The sequence below is a fragment of the Lodderomyces beijingensis genome, assembly GCF_963989305.1.
Source record: "Lodderomyces beijingensis strain CBS 14171 genome assembly, chromosome: 6".
In the NCBI taxonomy this organism is placed as follows: Eukaryota; Fungi; Ascomycota; class Pichiomycetes; order Serinales; family Debaryomycetaceae; genus Lodderomyces; species Lodderomyces beijingensis.
This window is the reverse complement of record NC_089975.1, coordinates 283176-303790: the sequence shown is the minus strand read 5'-3', so window position 1 is coordinate 303790 and position 20615 is coordinate 283176. Positions and strand designations below refer to the sequence as shown.

At 46.1% G+C, this 20615-nt stretch overlaps 5 protein-coding genes across 5 annotated transcripts; 2 read left to right on the top strand and 3 right to left on the bottom strand. All coding sequences in view use genetic code 12, as the record gives it.

The window, feature by feature from the left end:
• Nucleotides 1-3621: 3621 nt before the first annotated feature.
• Nucleotides 3622-6398, top strand: LODBEIA_P48590 (uncharacterized protein; the record flags this gene model as incomplete). The annotated part of the gene is made up of 2 exons (XM_066975126.1): nt 3622-4014; nt 4083-6398. The coding sequence occupies 2 exons, from the start codon at nt 3622-3624 to the stop codon at nt 6396-6398; spliced, it is 2709 nt and encodes a 902-aa protein (XP_066831797.1).
• Nucleotides 6399-7053: 655 nt separating this feature from the next.
• On the bottom strand, nt 7054-8832 carry LODBEIA_P48580 (uncharacterized protein; the record flags this gene model as incomplete). Its single annotated transcript, XM_066975125.1, has 1 exon — nt 7054-8832. One exon carries the CDS (start codon nt 8830-8832, stop codon nt 7054-7056), a length of 1779 nt encoding a protein of 592 aa, XP_066831796.1.
• Nucleotides 8833-12548: 3716 nt separating this feature from the next.
• LODBEIA_P48570 (uncharacterized protein) lies at nt 12549-14321 on the bottom strand (the record flags this gene model as incomplete). The annotated part of the gene is made up of 1 exon (XM_066975124.1): nt 12549-14321. One exon carries the CDS (start codon nt 14319-14321, stop codon nt 12549-12551), a length of 1773 nt encoding a protein of 590 aa, XP_066831795.1.
• Nucleotides 14322-19203: 4882 nt separating this feature from the next.
• On the top strand, nt 19204-19947 carry LODBEIA_P48560 (uncharacterized protein; the record flags this gene model as incomplete). The annotated part of the gene is made up of 1 exon (XM_066975123.1): nt 19204-19947. The coding sequence occupies one exon, from the start codon at nt 19204-19206 to the stop codon at nt 19945-19947; it is 744 nt and encodes a 247-aa protein (XP_066831794.1).
• A 143-nt stretch (nt 19948-20090) lies between these two features.
• On the bottom strand, nt 20091-20369 carry LODBEIA_P48550 (uncharacterized protein; the record flags this gene model as incomplete). The annotated part of the gene is made up of 1 exon (XM_066975122.1): nt 20091-20369. The coding sequence occupies one exon, from the start codon at nt 20367-20369 to the stop codon at nt 20091-20093; it is 279 nt and encodes a 92-aa protein (XP_066831793.1).
• Between the last annotated feature and the right edge of the window lie 246 nt (nt 20370-20615).

The window sequence follows — 20615 nt, the reverse complement described above, 5'->3', positions numbered from 1 at the left end:
AGGACAAAGAGCTGGATATCACTTTCCTGAGGCAGGGCCAATAAGCTTTATTCTATCCGTATAGTCAGAATCTTGAGACGAGGGCGCGTTTTGCCATCGATAAGGGGGGGTACGAGACCTTTGATGGCAAAACCTCCGTTTCTCACATGCTGTGCCCTGTTTTTTTCTCAAGAGAGACTTGTAAGATGAGAGAGCGGCTGATGAATTAAGCAAACCATCGAGGTTAGTGCTGGACCATAAACGCGGTGAAGCGCTTTTGAAGGGATTCTGCTTTCAACACTCGTCGTATTTCTCGCGATCGACACGCTATTGGGGGGGGGGGGGGGGGGGGGTGGTATCCTACCCCCTTGCTGTTGGTTGGTTCTCCCCTTGCTGTTATCATGGCTTGGGGCCCACGTGGGTGCAAAATTTCGCCGTTTTCAGTTTTGTGTAACTGAACTCAAAAAATTCTTGGTTTGTGAAAAATTGCAAAATTGCCCACCATCACTACCACCAAACCTGCCCAAATCCCCTAGATGAAGTTATACTTTTTCTGTTTTTTTGCTTGACGTAGCTTCAGGTGGTGGGCCAGGTAGATTTTTAATGTTCAAGGCAACAGCTAAACTGTGGTCCTAGCCGTAAGCTGTTGACTTGCTCGTCATCGTCGTCCAATGCTCCTTCCACCACCAAGACAGTACCAAGGATACCCACGTTTGTATGAGGATACGAAAAGACAACAACCTCGAAGCGAGTTTTCAGGGGCTGAAATAAGCAAAAACAAAGAACAAAAACAAAGACAAAAACAACTGAGGAGTTCGTAGTAGTCTGATCATGGCCTCATGGGTCCTGTCACGGAAACGTAAAAACATTACGTTTCCTCTCATGCATTGGGTGACTCTTGCAGCCAATTGGTCCTTGATCTGATACCCGTAACCGGCTCTCCAAGTCCAACTCTAATGCTATCTAGGGGGGAACTTTTGATAACTTTTGACGCTCTAGATGCATGATAGTAAACTGAAAAAAGCCAATGCCCAAGTTTGGTTGTTGGTCCCTTTACGGTCAATGGCTATAAGATCGTGAAGCCTCTTTTGACCTAGCAGGCCTTTTAGTGAAAAACGAGTCAAGTGAAGCACAGACAGGAGTGAAGAAAAAACTGTCATTGCAATCACTTGCTGTTGCTGGCTTGGATTAGAAGACGCTCGCAGAGCGGGCAGATTTGGATTTTGTTTATTAATGTGGCAAGTTGATCAGAAAAAGCAGGATTATGATGCCTCTTTCTCCAAATTTTGGCGCAAAAGTTTTGAGTCACCTGATACAGTGGCGAATGGGAGGGCTGACCACACATGTACGTGGCTTAGAAAATTTTGAGGAATGGTTCAGCAGCCTTTTCCCCTTTGTTGTTTTTTTGCTAAAACTACCTCGAGGAAGGAAAACAACTGTTACTGTCTGCTGTCACTTCGGCATATCGATTGCAATTGACGCGGCTTCCCGTTCTCAAGCAGATGACATGGTATGTGTGACATTTTCCATGAAAAGTCGCCAGGTGTTTGGTGGCGGCGGCCGGAGAATTTTGCCATGACACAAAAATAGTTTCCTAAAGCGGCTTTGCTTTTAACTGCTGAACCTGTCATTTTATTGTTTTGGCGTTGAATTCAAGTTTTCCTCCTGGACATGCTAGACAAACAAGGGAGTGACAGATCACAAGATGGTAGGGCAAATGCAGGTATGTCCACCGTTTTGGGAAGAGAGTGCTTTAAAAGACGGGGTCAAATGATTCATCTGCATAAGGAACGATATGCTAGTTTATCATTTGAGGCGTTGCCAGTTGATTGCAGACCATGTGATGTCTTGCTTTCCTTTTAAATCGCTAAATCTGACATAGGAGGTCGCTTTTGAGTACCTTCCAGAGTTACTTGTGGTGGTTAATCACCACCATACACAAGTTTGAGATGTTGGCCAGATCCGGTGACTTTGGTCCAACACCGCCCTGATTTTCAACCTGTCATTTCTCTGAGTTAAATCAGTATGATATTAAATCTGTTTGCACTTTTGGCTAATCTTCAGATCCACGAGAACTTCAATACCACGATTCTTTCCCTCCCCAGCTATTCTGGTGGAGCGTTTGTTAGAGGCTGGGATATCCAGGTCTTTATTCGGTTACTTCCAGAAAAAAGCCCCTTTGCAAAGAGAAGGCAGCGCTGTGCCCCCCACCACACCGCAGACACGTTCTATCGTCAGGTATCCGCACTTGACTTTGATCTCATACTGTAAGTCTCAGTATGGGTCTGTTTAGGTCCTCTTCTTGGATCTTGCCAGTGGTCTCTGTAGTCTTGGGCAGGCCCTGTTAGTGGTTGTGATCACATTTTCGCAACTTTTGTAGATTTAGAGCTGGAAAAAAAAAAGGCGGCCATTACACTATTTCGGAGTTCTGAGACTGGCTTGGGGTTGATAGGGACTTACAGAAGACAGAGAGAAGGAGCCATGGCAATCCTAACTACAACCCCGCCTGAGTTCTAATATCATCCCTTCGTTTTTTTTAAATATTTTGTATTTTGGCATTGTCAAGGAACGGCATGAATTAAAAAAAAGACATTTCGGCGATAACAGCATCTAATTTTCAAAAAAAAAAAAAAAAAAAAACTTGCCGGAGTGCGAGTATATCGAGAATCATTAAACTTGGAAGTTTTCTTTCGCCAGCGCAATGTTGCCTTTTACAGGGTGGTCCAGTCTGAAGGGGGTAGAGGGGCACATCCTTTGTGTGGCTGATCTCTGTCAAGCCACATTCCACAATTGCCATCGAGCGTGGTGGAGACGGTGTATAGGGCTCCACCACAGATAGTCGATACAATACACATTCGTGCCGTAGATGGGAAACAAAAAAGATTTGTATTGCATCTATCTTTAATTTCCATGCTGGCTTTACAAATCAACACCATACTGCAACATGAGAACTTCCTCGCCGCTATCTTCTATCCGGGGTTTGACAGTTCACGGAGCTGACAGATATTGACATATTATTATATTTAGCGACTGCTGCGTTTGACAGATGGCATCACAAGGAAAAATTAACCCGAGGGGGGAGCATGTAAGGTCTAAATTTTCTCCGGCTGAACTTTGTGAGTTTCCCCCCCCCCCCCCCCCCCCCGGCTGGAACATTTACATTTAGCATCGGACCAAAGAGGGTGAACTCCAGACAGATTTCAGATCCTTACGGTGTGGAGTCCTTTTTTTTCAAAAATTTTTACTTTCCAACGGGCTGGTTTTGCAACTAAATTATTTGCATTTGTTGTTGCTTTGGGTTATGAGGTTGGTGCCATTCGCTCGTGTGATTTATGACATCGTGCCCGCCAGATCCATTATCTCTAGTGGTGATAATATTACTACTGTCAGTATCAAAAAAAAGAGATACGTGCTTTGTTTAATTTGTGTGGTTCTTCTTGAGCTCCACCGCATAGAACGAGCGTTGCCACAATGATTATCCCCAGGCGTGAAAATTGAGGTCAAAAGATTTGCAATGTAGTGGTTGACGAGCGGTACCAAAATCAAGCGAGGGAGATATGAAGGGTATAAGAATGGCAGGGCTGTCGCAGGCTCTTGATGTAGACGGTTTCGTTCTTGTAATATCCACTCCACAGGTTGAAGATGGCGGAGAAAGATCAGGTACAGATTCAAGTTGCCCTCAGCAACGTTGGAAGTCATTTGTCGGCAGCAGACCACGAACTCAACATCAATGCGGTCTTGTCGAACCCATTGTCGCTTGGGGAAGTTGGTACCACTTTGAAGGATGCTCAAAAGAAGTTTGTGATGAATAGATTGCATTTCGACGCTTTAAACTCGTTTGAAGAATTGCCGCCAGCATGCACGTTTATATTTGAGAAAATCGAGCAAATGTCCGATGAAGAAGCAGTGCAGATTTTGGAAAAAGCCATTGACGAGCTCAGGGATGACGTTAATGTTCAAGAGGCGGACCTTGAACTATGGCGCGAGTTGGTCAACTACCACAACCACAACCACAACCACAACCAGGATCAAGGGGTAAAACACACCCGCGATGAAGAAAAAAAGGCCATGGCCTTGGTGGCTCAATATCTTTCAACGGCAAGGGGCACCCATTTAAAGTGTCTACACTTTCTGACGTTAGCGAGCATTCCACCATAAGAGACAATGCACCGAAAGTGGTTGACTGGAGTTTGCAAGTCAGGTTGGAAGCGGTTTTGATTGCTTATTGGTCCCCCTATCCTGAAGTGAGATCCGTCACTGACCCCTTTGACGACCCCAGTACTCCCGCGGAGACTGTTCGCGTCTATATCATTGGAATCGTATGGCTTGCTATTGGGTCTGTCATTAATCAGTTCTTTGCCGAGCGTCAGCCTGGTATAGCTTTAGGCGGCGGCGTTGTTCAAATCTTTCTGTATTTTTGCGGCATCTTTTTAGAGTGGACACTCCCCAAATGGAAATTCAAAGTGTTTGGTCAGACCGTTGATTTGAACCCCGGACCGTACTCGTACAAGGAACAATTGCTCATTTCGGTTTTTTACGCAGTTGCCGCGGGCGGGTCTTACGTCACTTCTAACATTTTGATGCAAAAGTCGAAATTGTTTTACGGCAACACCTGGGTCGATTTCGGCTATCAGGTCTTGTTGATCTTGTCATCCAACTTTTTGGGAATCGGGTTTGCCGGATTGTTGAGGAAAGTAGCGGTTTACCCACCAGAAGCAATCTGGCCTTCGGATCTTCCCACGCTTGCATTGAATCGAGGACTCTTGGTGAAGGGAAAGAAGGAGACCATCAATGGTTGGAAAATACGCCGCTTCTCATTTTTCTTTGTTACTTTTGGAGCCAGTTTCCTCTACTTTTGGATTCCCTCGTACTTGATGCAGTTTCTCAGTCAGTTTAACTGGATGACGTGGATTGCGCCCGATAACCTAAACCTTGCCATCGTCACGGGTTCCTTTGGTGGTCTTGGCTTGAACCCAATATCCAGTTTTGATTGGAACATCATTGGTCTGAATAGTCCCTTGGCGGTGCCTTTTTACAACCAGACCAATTTGATCACTGGCATGTTTATTGCATTCTTTGTCATCCTTGGGATCTTCTACACCAATTACAAATGGACCGGGTATCTACCAATCAACTCAAACTCGCTTTACACAAACAAGGGTCACAGTTATAAAGTGCAAGCCGTTGTCAATAAGGACAGTTTGTTTGACAATGACAAGTACCAGCAAGTGGGTCCTCCCTTTTACAGTGCCGCTAATTTGGTTGTCTATGGCGCCTTTTTTGCACTTTACCCATTTCACATTGTCTACGAAACCGGTATGCACCACAGGGAGTTGCTCAAGTCGATGCGCTCGCTTGTAAACGCCTTCAAGAGCTTTAGATCATCCACTTATGACGGATTCGACGACCCGCACTCGGTGATGATGCGCGCGTATAAGGAAGTGCCCGAGTGGGCCTTTATGATTGTATTGGTGATTTCCTTGGTGTTGGCCATACTCTGTGTCAAATTGTATCCAGCCGAAACTCCAGTTTGGGGTCTATTTTTCGCCTTGGGGATCAACTTTGTCTTTTTGATCCCATTGACAACGATTGCTGCTAGAACCGGGTTCTCGTTTGGATTGAACGTCTTGGTGGAGTTGATTATCGGTTACGCCTGTCCAGGGAATGGATTGGCGCTTTCCATTATCAAGGCATTTGGATACAATATCGACGGCCAAGCGCAAAGTTACATTAGCGACTTGAAGCTTGGCCACTATGCCAAGATCCCACCACGCGCAATGTTCAGGTGTCAGTTGCTCAGTATCTTTATTGCCTCGTTTATACAATTGGGAATTTTGAACTTCCAAATCACGGGAATCAAAGACTACTGCATGCCCCACAATCGTCAAAAGTTTACTTGTCCTGGAACTACGATATTTTACAGTGCCTCGGTGTTGTGGGGTGTCATTGGTCCCAAGAAAGTGTTTGATCACTTGTACCCAATCTTGAGATGGTGTTTCCTCATTGGTTTCCTCCTTGCATTCCCCTGTATTGCAATCAAAAAGTATGGTCCCAGGAAATATTTCAAAACGTTTGAGCCCACGATCATCATTGGCGGGTTCTTGCAATACGCACCTTACAATCTTTCCTACTACATTCCAGGTGTCTACGTTGCTTACGCCTTTATGGTGCACATCAAGGGCAGATACGAGGCTTGGTGGCAAAAGTACAACTATCTTCTCTCGTCGGGTCTTGATGCTGGAATCGCCTTTAGTTCCATTATTATTTTCTTTGCTGTGCAGTACCACGAGAAGGACATCAACTGGTGGGGTAACACTGTCATGTACGCTGGATACGATGGCAGCATGGTTGGTCGCTTGAATGCTACTGAGCTGGCCCCAGATGGTTATTTCGGACCCAGAAAAGGCCATTACCCATGAGCTCGTGCTCGTAGGAAATTTTGGCAACCAAGCCGTCTATACTTGAAAAGAAAAGAGCAAATACAGTTCCCACGCCCGTGGACCTGGGTCTATTGAGTTTAGTAACTGATCTCTCTTTGACAATGCAAATGAGCTCCTCTCACTGCTTTAAACAGGGAAAGAATCACGCTGAAAGGCTAACCTCTGTTCTTCCCACAGACAACTTCACGGTTTTTGATCCAGCGTGGCCTTGGTGCGTGCGAAACGCACGTCATTTTGCAACAAAATTCCAAATTCCTGCCAGCACGTCTGTTGCAAAACATCAAAATAGTCGAGAGGCACGTTTTGATTGCCGTCGCCACAGGGTTTTTCGGGGCTAGGGCCGAATTGAGCTGAAGTTTGGATATATCCTCCCGTCAGTCATCGGGTGGCTAGAGACAATGTTCATGTCCATGGTTGGTTGCAGAGAAATAACGATATTTTAACAAAAACTAGCAAGAGTAGCTCTACAATCGATCACTTGACGCTGTCCGTCTTTTTGGCTTTTTGGTTGAAAAATGTCTATTAAATCAAACTGTACTAGAAACTTGGTGAGAAATAAGTTTTAAATGCAAACGTAGTGCGAGGAAAGAACAGAAATTGGAAGCAACCCCCCTAAGATGCTGGTGAAGAGGGATTAACTCATGGTGTATGTGATACCCTTGGATGGGGCGTACAAGATGATACCATTGAGGATACCAGCGATCAAACCAGCCATGGGCAAGGTGAAGATCCATCCCAAGTAGCACCAGATCACCATTCTCCAGTTGACTGATTTCCATTCCTTGTTACATAACCCAACAAAGACAGTGGCACCGACAGCAGACTGGGTGGTGGAGACAGGGATGCTCAATTGAGTGGCCATGACGGTAGTGACAGCGGCACCCAACTCAATGGCAAAACCTCTCGAAGGCGACTGCAAAATTAATTTGTTACCCAAGTTGGCCATGATCCTGTACCCGTACATCCATAAACCAATGACCAAAGCAGCAGCAGCGTAACAAAGAACCCACACTGGCACCTCTGCTTTGGAAGCAGTGGTGTTGGTGGTCCACACCAAGTAAACAGTGGCTAATGGACCTGTAGCGTTGGCAATATCGTTGGCGCCGTGGGCAAAGGACATGGTACAAGCAGTAATAGCTTGCAACAAGGAGTACATGTACTCAATCTTGTTGTCGTAGTACTTGGAAGAAGTGTGCATCTTGGATAAGTCACCAGCTAACATGTCCTTGGATTGGGCCTGGTTGGAGATGATATCCTGTCTAACACCATGGGTAGCAACCAAGAAAAGAACCAATGGCCAGTTCTTTGGCGATTCCTTGACTAATTGCCAGTAAGCAGAAAACTTGTTTGGCAATTTCTGTTTTGGCTTAACTGACTCTTCTTTGGCTAATTGGTTAACTTGGATTGAGTGGGTCTTTTCAAGATCGTGGCTTGCGTCATCTGACTCGTCTGATTTCTTGTGAACAGAGTCAGCGCCATGGTTGGTGGCGGCGGCTGCGACTGCTTCGCTGTCGACCAAGTTACCAGCTTCATCATAACGTCTACCTTTGTAGTAGTCGATAGTCAATTGGTGTCCTTCGGGCATTGGTGGGATATTGTCGGTGGATTTGAACCAGAAGACTGGGCCGCGGAAGATGTCGTACCATTTCAAGGTCCAGTCCTCGTACTTCAATTTCCTTCTGTAGTATGGGTAAGCAAACAAGAGGTAGACGGCACTTGCAACGGCACCGGTGCCAAAGATGGCGGCACATGTGGTTCCGGTAGACAATTTGTTTAATTTCAACTTTGGAGAACCTTTCCAGACAATCAACATGGTCAAGATCGAGAAAGCGGCAAAGACCAAGATTGGCACCAACATCTGGGCGTTTCTTAACGAGGTTCTGGGGTTCTTGACTTCCAAGACTCCAAATTTGGAAATGAGAAACACCGCCGAGGCAAAAGCACCAGCGATACATGGGGCAATGAACCACGAGGCAATGATTTGGGAAACACCGTTCCATCCCCAGTGGATGTTCAGGCCACCCTTGGCAGCAATGGCGGCTCCAATGACAGCACCAACAATGGAGTGAGTAGTGGACACGGGCATACCCATGGAAGTAGCAATAGTCAACCAGGTACTTGAACCGACCAAAGCGGTGGCCATGGTCAACATCAACACGGCGGGCTCGCCAGCAAAGACGTTGATGTCGACGATTTTGTTTCTAATGGTGTCGGAGACTCTCGAACCGACCAAGACGGCACCCAAGAACTCCATGATCGCAGCAAGGATCATGGCTTGCCAGTATCTAAGAGATCTCGAGGAGACTGAAGACGAGAAGGAGTTGGCGACGTCGTTGGCACCAATGTTCCAAGCGTCCAAAAACGCAAAGATCATCGCAATGGCGAAGATGTAATCAAATTGGTGTAAAGCCATCTTTGTATTTGTTGTTGTTTGTGATTGGTACTGGTAGGGTGATTTGACTTGTTGAAGGTGGAGATAAACTGGCAAGATTTGGGAACAAGTTGGGGACGACATCGATGCCTATTTATACAAATTGAAACCCAGCTACCGCCCCGCCTCACTCACCTACAATTACGGAGTTGATTCCTTGACAACATCCTGACAATATCCCCAAATGTTTGCACTTGCTGTTGACGCTAATTGAACCAAAAGCTGTGACTTTGAATGCATGCACTTTGGTCTTTTGCAACCTCTGCCTCCGGAAGTACGCCAGTGCAACTTGGTAGCGTCGGTAGGCAGATCTAATTTTCTTTTTTTTTTTCTTGTCGCTTTTTTTTTCTGGCATTTTTCTTGGAAGAAGGGCACCCACGAGGGCCCATGCCACTGCCAGCTCAAATGCCCAACTGTCGAACTGGGCAACTGGTCAACTGGTCAACTGGCCAACTTGCAAATGTGCAAGGTGGAACTTAGACGGCTTGTCCACACTGAAGTTGAATCTGGATCTGGATCTGGCTTGGGGGCAGGACGAGAGCTATGTATGCATTTTTTTTTTTATTTTCTTTCGTTCTGACAGCTCATTCAAGGGGTCCGCTTGACGGGGGGGGGACAGTAAGATAAGCACCAGCTGTAGATCCGTCCCCGTTTTTGATTGCCAGTAAACTCTCCCTTTTGTTCTTGCCCTTGAGGAGGACACGTCTTGTGCTGTTCCACTAGCGGTGTCGTCCCCAGCTTGAAATGTCCCTCGTAATATCACTGTTTACGCTGGATGCTAAAAAGCTAACTTTCAGATGGGGTGCGTGTATGGTGCGAGTGGGTTGGAAGCTGCGCAACGCAAGAGCTCAGATTACGGGCATTTGATGGCAGCTCAAGAAAGTGAAAGAGGGTTGGAGACGTTGGAGGCAAGAGAAGGAAGAGATGGAAGGAGGGGGTTAGCACCGGCTGCAAAAATCTATTAGACGCCAAGTAAAACAGCCTTAGTCGATTCAAGAAAAAAAAAACAGCACACCTCACCTGTGCCGTAATGGGAGTCCATTCGATTGAGCCGCCTGCTGCTACGCACCAGCAACCGAGCGCGAAAGCTGAGACGTTTTTAGGCGCAGAAGTGTTATGGCAGGGCAGGGCGATCTTCGTAAAGCAACCACTGCCTCCATATCTCCTGCAAGAAAGAAAAGAAAACCCCTCAAGGGTGGTGGTGGTGGAAAGTTCAACAGATACAAACACGTTGAAAACGAACCAACTGAAAGGTAAAGAATCACGCGCTGTTCAGATGAGGTGTTTTGAGGCAACGCCGTGCTGTTTTACTTTTTGGTTTTTTTGCTACCTCCAGACTTGTCTCCAAACCGCAAGAGAGAGAGGTCCTTGATTAAAATCTTGCTGTCCGTAATTGTTGATGTTGCAATTGAAGCCAACTAATTTTTACCTTTTGTTTTTTTGCCTTCAAAGCTGGTGTATGGTCGACTTTGGACTTATGCTCGTACGATCTATTGACAAATCGAGCAGGAATCGACTAGATTAGTTCACGGCTGAGAGACTAAGCCTGGAACTTTTTTTTTTTTTTGAAACGCTTGTCTTACCGAATTGCGGAGCTATCTTCTTTCCAGCTGCTCCAAGAAAGAATCGAAACTAAAATACGTCACGCTCTCGAAGAAATAATCTGGCCCTTCCCTGGCACGCTAATTGAAGGTGGACATGCTTGGTGGTTGGGAAATTCGCAGAAGTCTTGATAATTATTTTTGTCTGTTATCTTTTCTTTTTCTTCTCATGGGATCTAACAACCAAGGGCAGCCGAGGGCTCACACTGAAGGGTGAAAACAGAGGCTTGAAAGAAACGCATGCCACTGTCACATGTCGGGATAAAATGCCGTGTTTGGTACAGCCTCCTCCTCCTCCTCCTCATCTCTTTCCTCGTAGGATGGTGGGATAGGTTAGACATCCGTTAAACCATTTGCAGATTGAGTGGGAGGGTGGGGTTAACAATAGCGCCGTGAATAGTCTGGGCATAGAGCAATTATTTAGGTGGGCCTCACAAGATCATCGTAATTGCGAACAATAGGCCTGGGTTCATGTGCTCTTAATGAAGTGTAGATGTCTGAGTGGGTTTGTCAGCGAGAGGCCCACGTGGGTGCAAAAAAAAATTCATTCTTTACCTATAAGGTTTTGTGTCATGCCTAACTATAATTGGCTTACGTAATTTGCAATTCTTTTTTTGAAATTGTAGTGGCTGGTTTTTGTGTGTGGAAAGTGTGCTACCATGTGACTGGCCCACTCACAGCCAAACCCCATTGCGGACTCACGATGGTAAGTTGGAACATGGAGTTGAAAATGACCAAAGGCCTCGTTTACGGCCACTCTTGAGTGAGACCTCCGCATGGTTGTCGATATGTGCATAACCAGCCCTCACCATTCTCAAAAAAAAAAAAAAACAGGAGTAAAGAGTAAAGAGTAAAGAGTAGAGTGTGCTGTAGATGCTTGCATGAGTTCTCAGTTCCTTGTTTCCAGGTTGAGCTTGAGAGAAGATGAAATGGGGGACAAAGAAGCCTCGCGCGGTGGATGCCCGGTCTGCGCTCACACTCTGTATCGCTTTGCAGGACACTTTTCGATTGACAAACGGTTGAGTTCTTGCTCTGGGGGACCGTTGGATTTCGAATCGTCGATCGTCCACTTCTAGGCCAACTGTAAATGCTCCAGCTACTCTGGAGAAAGTAAAACCGCTTGGGAAGCAGATTGCAAAACGAATCGAACAAAGCGAGAGCTCCAGAGCCCCGTCTCTTCCCATTCTAGTACAGTTTGAACTTTTGGCACTGCGCCACGGCCTGTTTATGTCTTTGTATCAAAGTTTGTTTTGCGCGCCGGTGATGCAAAACTGCTTCTATGTACGATGAGATGAAACCCTGCGCGGCTGGGTTCCAGTCATCGCCGCTTGCCTCTTGCATCTGTTCAGATTCAAACATCACCATAGTCCCAACGCGCTAGCAGGCCAACAGGGTTGATTGACCAACGGCAAAAGTGCCGCTGGCTCTCTCTCTCCCTCTCGTGCTCGTATCTGTTGCTTACAATCAAGTGGTGGCAGACAACATACTCATTGTGAGAGGACTCACGCGCTTTATATAGAGTCTATGGAGCATAAAGTTTTGTCATCGTGAATCACCCGAGAGCATGCAGGGTTCAGTCTTGGCCTCAAGCTTCCCTCGTCCCATCCCCCTTTTCTGGTCGTAGTCAAGCTTTCCCGGAAGAACAACAAAACAGCTGCAACCTGTCGAAGACAAGAAATTGCAAAAGTAGAGTTGAAAGTCAAAAATTGTGTTGGCTACATGGTGAAGGTGTTGCAATACACATAACTCAGTGAGGGGCAAGATCTGCGCGAACAAGGTGTTTTTCCGGTAAGCTGCCAAGATCTTCAACTGCAAAGCAATTCTTTCAAGGAACACAGCTTGACTCAGCTAAGTTCTTGTTGAGTATCACTGTCCGAGAAGAAACGAAAGCTGTTACAAGTAACAAACCATGTTCAAAACAAGTCATTGTGTATTGCGAAAGTCTATAAAAGTCAAGTTACCAGATAATAAATGCAAATAAGTACAAAAAAAAGTACAAAAAAAAAGAAGCAAAAGAAGGAGGGATTGTCATTAAACAATGTAAATGCAACAGGGATTAAGATCAAGCTAATAAATCGTCTAGTTTGAGTGTCATATCTAACTCATGGTGTATGTGATACCCTTGGATGGGGCGTACAAGATGATACCATTGAGGATACCAGCGATCAAACCAGCCATGGGCAAGGTGAAGATCCATCCCAAGTAGCACCAGATCACCATTCTCCAGTTGACTGATTTCCATTCCTTGTTACATAACCCAACAAAGACAGTGGCACCGACAGCAGACTGGGTGGTGGAGACAGGGATAGCCAACTGGGTAGCCATGACGGTAGTGACAGCGGCACCCAACTCAATGGCGAAACCTCTAGCTGGTGATTGCAAGATCAACTTGTTACCCAAGTTGGCCATGATTCTGTAACCAAAAGTCCACAAACCAATGACCAAAGCAGAAGCAGCGTAACAAAGAACCCACACTGGAACCTCTGCTTCGGTATCAGTGGTGTTGGTGGTCCACACCAAGTAAACAGTGGCTAATGGACCTGTAGCGTTGGCAATATCGTTGGCGCCGTGGGCAAAGGACATGGTACAAGCAGTAATAGCTTGCAACAAGGAGTACATGTACTCAATCTTGTTGTCGTAGTACTTGGAAGAAGTGTGCATCTTGGCCAAGTCACCAGCTAACATGTCCTTGGATTTAGCTTGGTTGGAGATGATATCCTGTCTAACACCATGAGTAGCAACCAAGAAAAGAACCAATGGCCAGTTCTTTGGCGATTCCTTGACTAATTGCCAGTAAGCAGAGAACTTGTTTGGGAATTTCTTCTTTTGCTCGCCGGATTCTTGCTTTGACAATGCATTCTCGGTTGTGGATTGGGTCTTTTCAATGTCCTTGTGACTAGCACTGTCGGACTCGTCCGATTTCCTGTCGTCTGAGTCGGCAATTTCGCTAGGTGCAGCAGCGTGTGAGTCAATCAAGTTACCAGCCTCGTCATAACGTCTACCTTTGTAGTAGTCCAAGGTTAATTGGTGTCCTTCGGGCATTGGTGGGATATTGTCGGTGGATTTGAACCAGAAGATTGGGCCGCGGAAGATGTCGTACCATTTCAAGGTCCAGTCCTCGTACTTCAATTTCCTTCTGTAGTATGGGTAAGCAAACAAGAGGTATTTGGCACTTGCAACGGCACCGGTGCCAAAGATGGCGGCACATGTGGTTCCGGTAGACAATTTGTTTAATTTCAACTTTGGAGAACCTTTCCAGACAATCAACATGGTCAAGATCGAGAAAGCGGCAAAGACCAAGATTGGCACCAACATCTGGGCGTTTCTTAACGAGGTTCTGGGGTTCTTGATCTCCAAGACTCCAAATTTGGAAATGAGAAACACCGCCGAGGCAAAAGCACCAGCGATACATGGGGCAATGAACCAGGAAGCCACAATTTGGGCAACACCGCCCCATCCCCAGCGGATGTTCTCGCCACCCTTGGCAGCAATAGCGGCTCCAATGACAGCACCAACAATGGAGTGAGTAGTGGAAACGGGCATACCCATGGAAGTAGCAATGGTCAACCAGGTACTTGAACCGACCAAAGCGGTGGCCATGGTCAACATCAACACGGCGGGCTCGTCAGCAAAGACGCTGACGTCGACGATTTTGTTTCTGATGGTGTCGGAGACTCTCGAACCGACCAAGACGGCACCCAAGAACTCCATTATCGCAGCGAGGATCATGGCTTGCCAGTACTTGAGCGATCTCGAGGAGACTGAAGACGAGAAGGAGTTGGCGACGTCGTTGGCACCAATGTTCCAAGCGTCCAAAAAGGCGAAAATCATCGCAATTGCGAAGATGTAATCAAATTGATGTAAGGACATCGTGATTTGTGGTTTTGTTGTATGGGGGAGGAATGAGTCGGATGGTGAGTGATGTGAACAGTAGAAGGAAAAAAAATTGTAGAATGCAGACGTCTATTTGATAAATTTCCAGGGATATTTATACTCAATGTTGGAGCGGTGAGAGGACGACAAGAAGCACCATAGAGCCGGGAGGCAGTGGGTGGGTATTCTTTTTCTCATCTTCTGCTTCCTGGTTGTATAATTATTTTTTTTATCTCTCAATGACTTTTGAAAGACAGAAAGATTGAATGTGCATTTGGTTTGGGTTGGTTTGGAATGTGCGGATATTTTTTTTTGCAACCTTGTTGAAAAAAATTTCTGTTTTCTCCTGCAATATTTTTCTTGGTTGTAGCCTGAGCAAATCGACGGCACCTTTGGCCCACGGGGGCCCCTCTCTCTCTCTCTTTTTCATCTTTGAAATACTTGGTTGTGGTGTTAGAAATGAGCCACGAGGCTGTATTATTCGGATATCGCTTCATGGGAGCGTGCTGAAAGGAGGTTTGAGAGGTTGATTGGGAGGAGCCCATGTTGTCGAAACATTCATTTTTTTGCCTCCTGGCCTAAAACTTAAGACATTTGTTTCAAGCTGATGCTCCAGCCGTACCATTTGGCTAAATGCTAAAAAGGTAAAAATTTATGGTTAGTCTTTGAGGGAAATCCACCTGATAAGCTTCAACAACAGTAACAACTACATCAATCTCTCATGAGGCTGCGAAAAATCCGCTCCCTAAAAAAAAAGAAAAAAAAATGTGAAAATTTGCAATTTCAAATTATGGAAATATACGACACAATTGCCCCCAAGAAATAATACAGAGCAATCAAGCCAGAGCAAATCGTGCCCTTTGTGGTATATGGCCCAGGTGCTTGGTCTAAGGCGTACTTAGACGTGGAGCTACAAGAATCATGCTATGAAGAAAAGGAAAAAGAAAAAAACCCACACTCACTCACTCACTCACTCACTCACTCACTCACACAAGCGGGAATAAACTTCAGCACGAGGTGCCGCACCAAGAGCCACCATCGAGTCCCGAGGGCGCGCTTTCCCATCAGAGACATCAAGAATCAAGAAAAATATCTGATCTTGGGCGGGAAAAAAAGACGCAGGGGGGGAGTGGCGGTGGTGGAAATTAGGAGGGAAGGAGGGGAGCGCGGCGAAAGGAGAAAATTGAAGAGAGCGAGAGGGCGAGGGAGTGGGAGAGGCAACGTGGTCGATGATGTACATTTACGCAGGCCCGAGTCGGTTTATCTTACGCGGCCCTCCCCACGCCCACATGGACTTATATGGGCCGCCCAGTTATTGCAGCCAAATTTTTGATTGCAACTTGGTCTGCTCAGTTTTGGCTTTAGTTTGTGGGTTTAGGTCATGCTCGAAAAGAGGAGTCTATTCCTGCTCAAGTTCCATATGCCACCAGTTCCTTTCTTTTCTTTTTCTCTTCGGCATATCATCCACAACGACAGTTTTGCAAAAAACAAAAAGAAAACATGTGTAGGCGTGGTAGTGTTGCAACTTTCCTCGCAGAGCTATATGTTGTTGCATTTCCGCTCCCAACACTCGCAATTCTAAATTAAGGCTCGTATGGCCTCTTAACAAGTCGGGCAAGAGTCCTGTTCCAGCCGCTTGAACTAAAGGACAAAAATGACAAACAAGTGCCTAAACCTTAGTTCAGGCAAGCTTTCGAGACTCTCTCGGGTCCCTGCCGCTTTGCGCAAGCTTTTAAGATAAGAACAAAAAAAAAGACTTCAAGGTGAAGGTTTGAACGAGCAACAAGGTTTTGGTCTGAAGACTGAACGCCACGCGCAATTCACTGCGAAAGGTGCTGCAAAAGGTGCTGCGAAAGGTGCTGCGAAAGGTGCTGAGATAGTGTCAGGACAAGACTAGCGGGTATGCATGATGCCATCGAAGGTGTAAAATGCCGCGTTTTTTGTTGCAGCGTAAAAGTAGATCTTGCTAACTTTGAAACATGCTCCCTCTATCTTTCTCTCCACAAGTTGATCGAGCGATTGAGATCCAATGTCACCACAACCGGTGAAATCAAAGACCCCCAACTTTGACAGAGGATCAATCTCACTGGCATGTTGCGCTATCCACTCGCGATCCGCTTATCCTGGGTGGCTGCTGCTGCTTGTTCGACGTCAACGCCCACGTGGGTGCAAAAAAAAAATCCTCCTATTATAATCACAGTTTTGTGTCATTGGTCCAAATTTTTTTTATCACGCCAGGGGGATTTTCTTTTTTGTACTCCCCACGAAGTACGCAGAGCGGTGCACGAGAGCCAGGCGCCATGCGGTTCTTCAACTAGACGGCGAAGGTGGTCTTGAATGTCATATCCGGGCAAGGTGAGACCAAGAGCTGAACCTGTGGTAAGTCCGATGCTGCTCTGGTTTATTTTTTAATCAGCATTGAGAGTTTGAGCGGGATGAAGGGAATTCTGGATCGAGAAAGGCATTTTCCCAGAAATCAGCAACAGCTGCCAAAATATCACGTCAATGACTCCATGGTTGATCTTATCAGTGAAAGAAGATTCGACAGCCCCCCCTCTTCTCCCCTCTTTTCCCACTTTTTTGTCTAAAAGATTCTCTTACCGTTGGCGTTTGGTCACCTTTTTTACTTTTTGTTTCGTTTTGCTTTGTCTAGGTCGTATGTGGCAAAAGAGAGGAGATTGACAAAAATTTGGAGTGGTTTTGGTGTCAATTTTGCACCAAATGTTTGATATTCTTACGAAAGAATACCCTTTGACTCTGTTGCTGCTACTTGCTTTCTCCTTTCGAGCCTGGGGGCTCAGAAACACGGAAAAAGAACCATTCGAGCCTCGTGCTAGATGCCAGCAGAGCAAGTGCCAGATCTTCTGTGAACAGACTGGGCCACAAAAGAAGATGAAGATCGGTAAAAAAAAAGAAAAGGTATAAATTGCAATTGCGAGACTCTTCTACGACATCAAAGTTTCACCAAAAAATGAGGTCCACGGTGGTTTTCCTGTTCAATCCAGGGCTTGAGAAAATGTTGATTCATTTCGAGCACGTGTATGCTGTTGGTTTGCTTCGAGTAGGGCGCAGATTATTTTCCTGTACAACCATGGCCCACGCGGGCCTGGTTGACCACGGTATTTTTGCATGCATTTTCTCACATCTCGTTCGTCAAGGGAAAATGAGAACTCACTTTCTTTTCTCTATCTCTTCTGCCTTCAGCCTGTTTTTGCCCTCGTGGTGATGGGGAGGCCAGGCCAGAGTTTCACTTTTGAACCGTTTATCAGGTCATAAAATCAGCAGAGTGCAATGGCGACGGCACGCTCTACCCGCGCCGCTAGTTTCCGCTTTGGTCCGACTCCGCTGTGGGTCTTTTCCCTATTTGTGTAGCGGGTTTGCATCAACTCAACCCAGATTCTTGTCCTTGCCTCCCAATTCATCCATACCGTGTCTGAATTTGACTCGCGTGGTTTGTAGCAATCAGCCCGTTCGACCTAGTTCATTTTCTTTGTGGTTCAAATGACTAAAAATATGGATAAGGCGGCTGGAGGTCGTTTTTTTTTCTTAGTTTTTGTGGTTTCGGAAAAAGTCAAAGATCTATGCTCCAACGCCTTGGGTCAAGAATGTTTGTTTTTGGGGGGTTGAGTGTGAAAAGATTGCATGGGTCAATCATCGTGACGTTTTGCCAGTCGCTATTTTTAAGAATTTTGCAGTTGAAGAAGAAAAAAAAATGACACATGACACAAAAGCGAACCTATTGACGAATTCGTCCATGCGGCGTTTGCATTTTGGTTTGATTGGGAATGGATGCATACAGAGTGGGTACGAATTTTACGATGATGAGTACAGGCACTGACGGCACTGATGAAAGGCTAAGTGATATCGAGCTGCCTTGATCATCTAACACCCATTGTCAATCCTCATTTTTTTTTCTTGTTGTTTTGTTGTTTTTTCTTGTGGTTTCTTTTCTTCTTTGATCTGATTGCAACATGGATTTCATGGGCTCGAGCGGGATACACCAGCAATTTCTTCTATGTCTTTTTTTTTATCTTGGAAACAGGAAAATTTTGTCAATGCCACTGCAACTGTACGAGGCTGATAAGAGTAATCGACTGATATGATTTTTGTTCACTGAGAAAAAGCTTTATCTTTCACTTGACTAGATTGAAGAAACCAAACTACAACGTGAGGAAAACTGGATGCCAGGGATAATCACCCACCTATGAGATGAAAAGGGCGAGGTATGTCTGCTTCTTGAACCGTTTCTGTGAAGCTCTTCAACCGACCAGCCGCAATATTCCTTCTCTGTTCCTGTTATCGTCCAATACAAAGCTCTTGATTCGAAACTCACCGGCATAGAGTTAAAAGAGTTCAAATTGGTTCTACCATAATAGCTCTATTGCAAGTGATGGCAGTGGTAAACATGTAACAAGGATTCTTTGTTGCATCACGTGACAGCTTCTAGCTTTGACTTTCTACCAAGCAGGACGTCCCACAAAAAAAAAAAATCAAAAAAAACTGAAAGCTGTAAATCTGTTAGTAGAGTCAGGTAGGAACACCCTGCCGGACTGTCCTGAGCTGGCTAACTCCCTCACTAGTGACCGCAAGAGGATGAGAGCAATGGTGGTCCAGTTTCTGCATCTCTCTCGAGTCACGTGACTTCAAAGAAATCTCTGGCTTTTACGTCATACCTCATGCGCTACCAATTTCCAACCACCAGTATCAAAAAAAAAAGAGAAGAGCCTACTGGCCAGTGATATCGCTCCAGCATCGCATTGGCAAACATCTTGCTTTCCCCTTCCCCACACACAGATACGCCCACTTTCTTTAGATCCACCACGTTAGATCCACACAGTTTATAAAGTTACACTACTATTAGATAAATGAGGAAAACACGATGGTAGTGCGATCTCGAGGTTTAGCAACAGCAGCAACAACATCGTCGAAATTGAGACCGACACCACCCAAGAAGACTTCGCGGGCAGAACAGCGCAAATATGAATTCTACGACTTGATCTTGCGCACCCCGTCGCATCCAGTCCACCCCATCGAGGCCAGCCTAATGAGCGCGAAGCAGCTCGAGAAGTTGAAGTTGGCCACCAAGACCCGCTTCGAGGGCAACTACTCCATCGACACCTCGATGACACCAGAAGAACGCATCCGGGTGGTGTTTGGCGGCCGCATCAAGGGCGAAGACCGCCAGTCGTCGAGCCGGGTCGAGCGCGGCGAGTCGCGCGTGATCGCTGGAGTCACGGTGCCGCTGAGACCACCGGAACCTGACAACTGCTGCATGAGCGGATGCATCAATTGCGTGTGGGAGCTCTTTGAAGAGGACTTGAAGGAGTGGAGCGAGAAGCGAGAAGAGGCGGCGCTGAAATTGGTGGCTGCGGGACCTGCGGGTGGGAGATGGCCCGAGCATTTCCACGCGCCTTTGAAGTTGCTTGATCGTGCGCATTATCCGGAGTCGCTCAAGGACAAGTCCGATGACGAGTTGTTTGGCGGGGCTAAGGGACACCAGGGGAGCTCGAAAGCTGAAGAGGATGAAAAGTGGGGGGATGTGCCGGTGTCGATTCGTGTGTTTGCTGCCACGGAAAAGAGATTGAAGTTGAAGCATAAGCAGGACGAGGGGGCACAACCGTAGTTTTCTGCGTTTCCCCTCCCACAGACACACTCAAAAGTTCATCGACAGACCTTTATAGTATACAGGATAGACGATTTAGAAACAAACAACTAGATTTGGTATATATTTAACCCAGTTCCTTCGCCATTGCTTCACTTTTTTCCTTAATCAAGTTCGATACCTTTGGATCTGTAAAACTGCTTAGCCTCTTCAATCTGAACCTTTAATTCCTCGTACTTGTCCTTCTTAGTCTTGAACGTGATGATGCCCCACCCCAACGTGAACAAAGCATACGAACCAAACGCAACTAGGGCCCACCAGGGCAAGAATGGCAATATCTCCTGCTGGAACTTCTGGGGGGATGGTATCACCTGGGTGTACAACGCAAAGTAGACTGCCAATAAGGCAAACAAAGTCAATCCTGCTTCTGTGGCTTTCGTCATTTTTGTCTGGGATATGTGGTGATAGGGCTTGGGCGGTGGATGTGGATGTGAATGTGGATCAGGGGGAAAGTGTCTGGTATTTAAATGTGGTGTATGTGTTTGGCGTTTTCCAGGGGCCGGGGGGGTTTTTTTTTTTGCGTTGTTCTCTGTTTTAATTGACGTGTTTTGATGTTGCAAAAGAGACAGAGAATGTTCGTAATTTTTTTGCAATCAACATTTTACGCTTCAAGAGTTGTGGCTTTTATA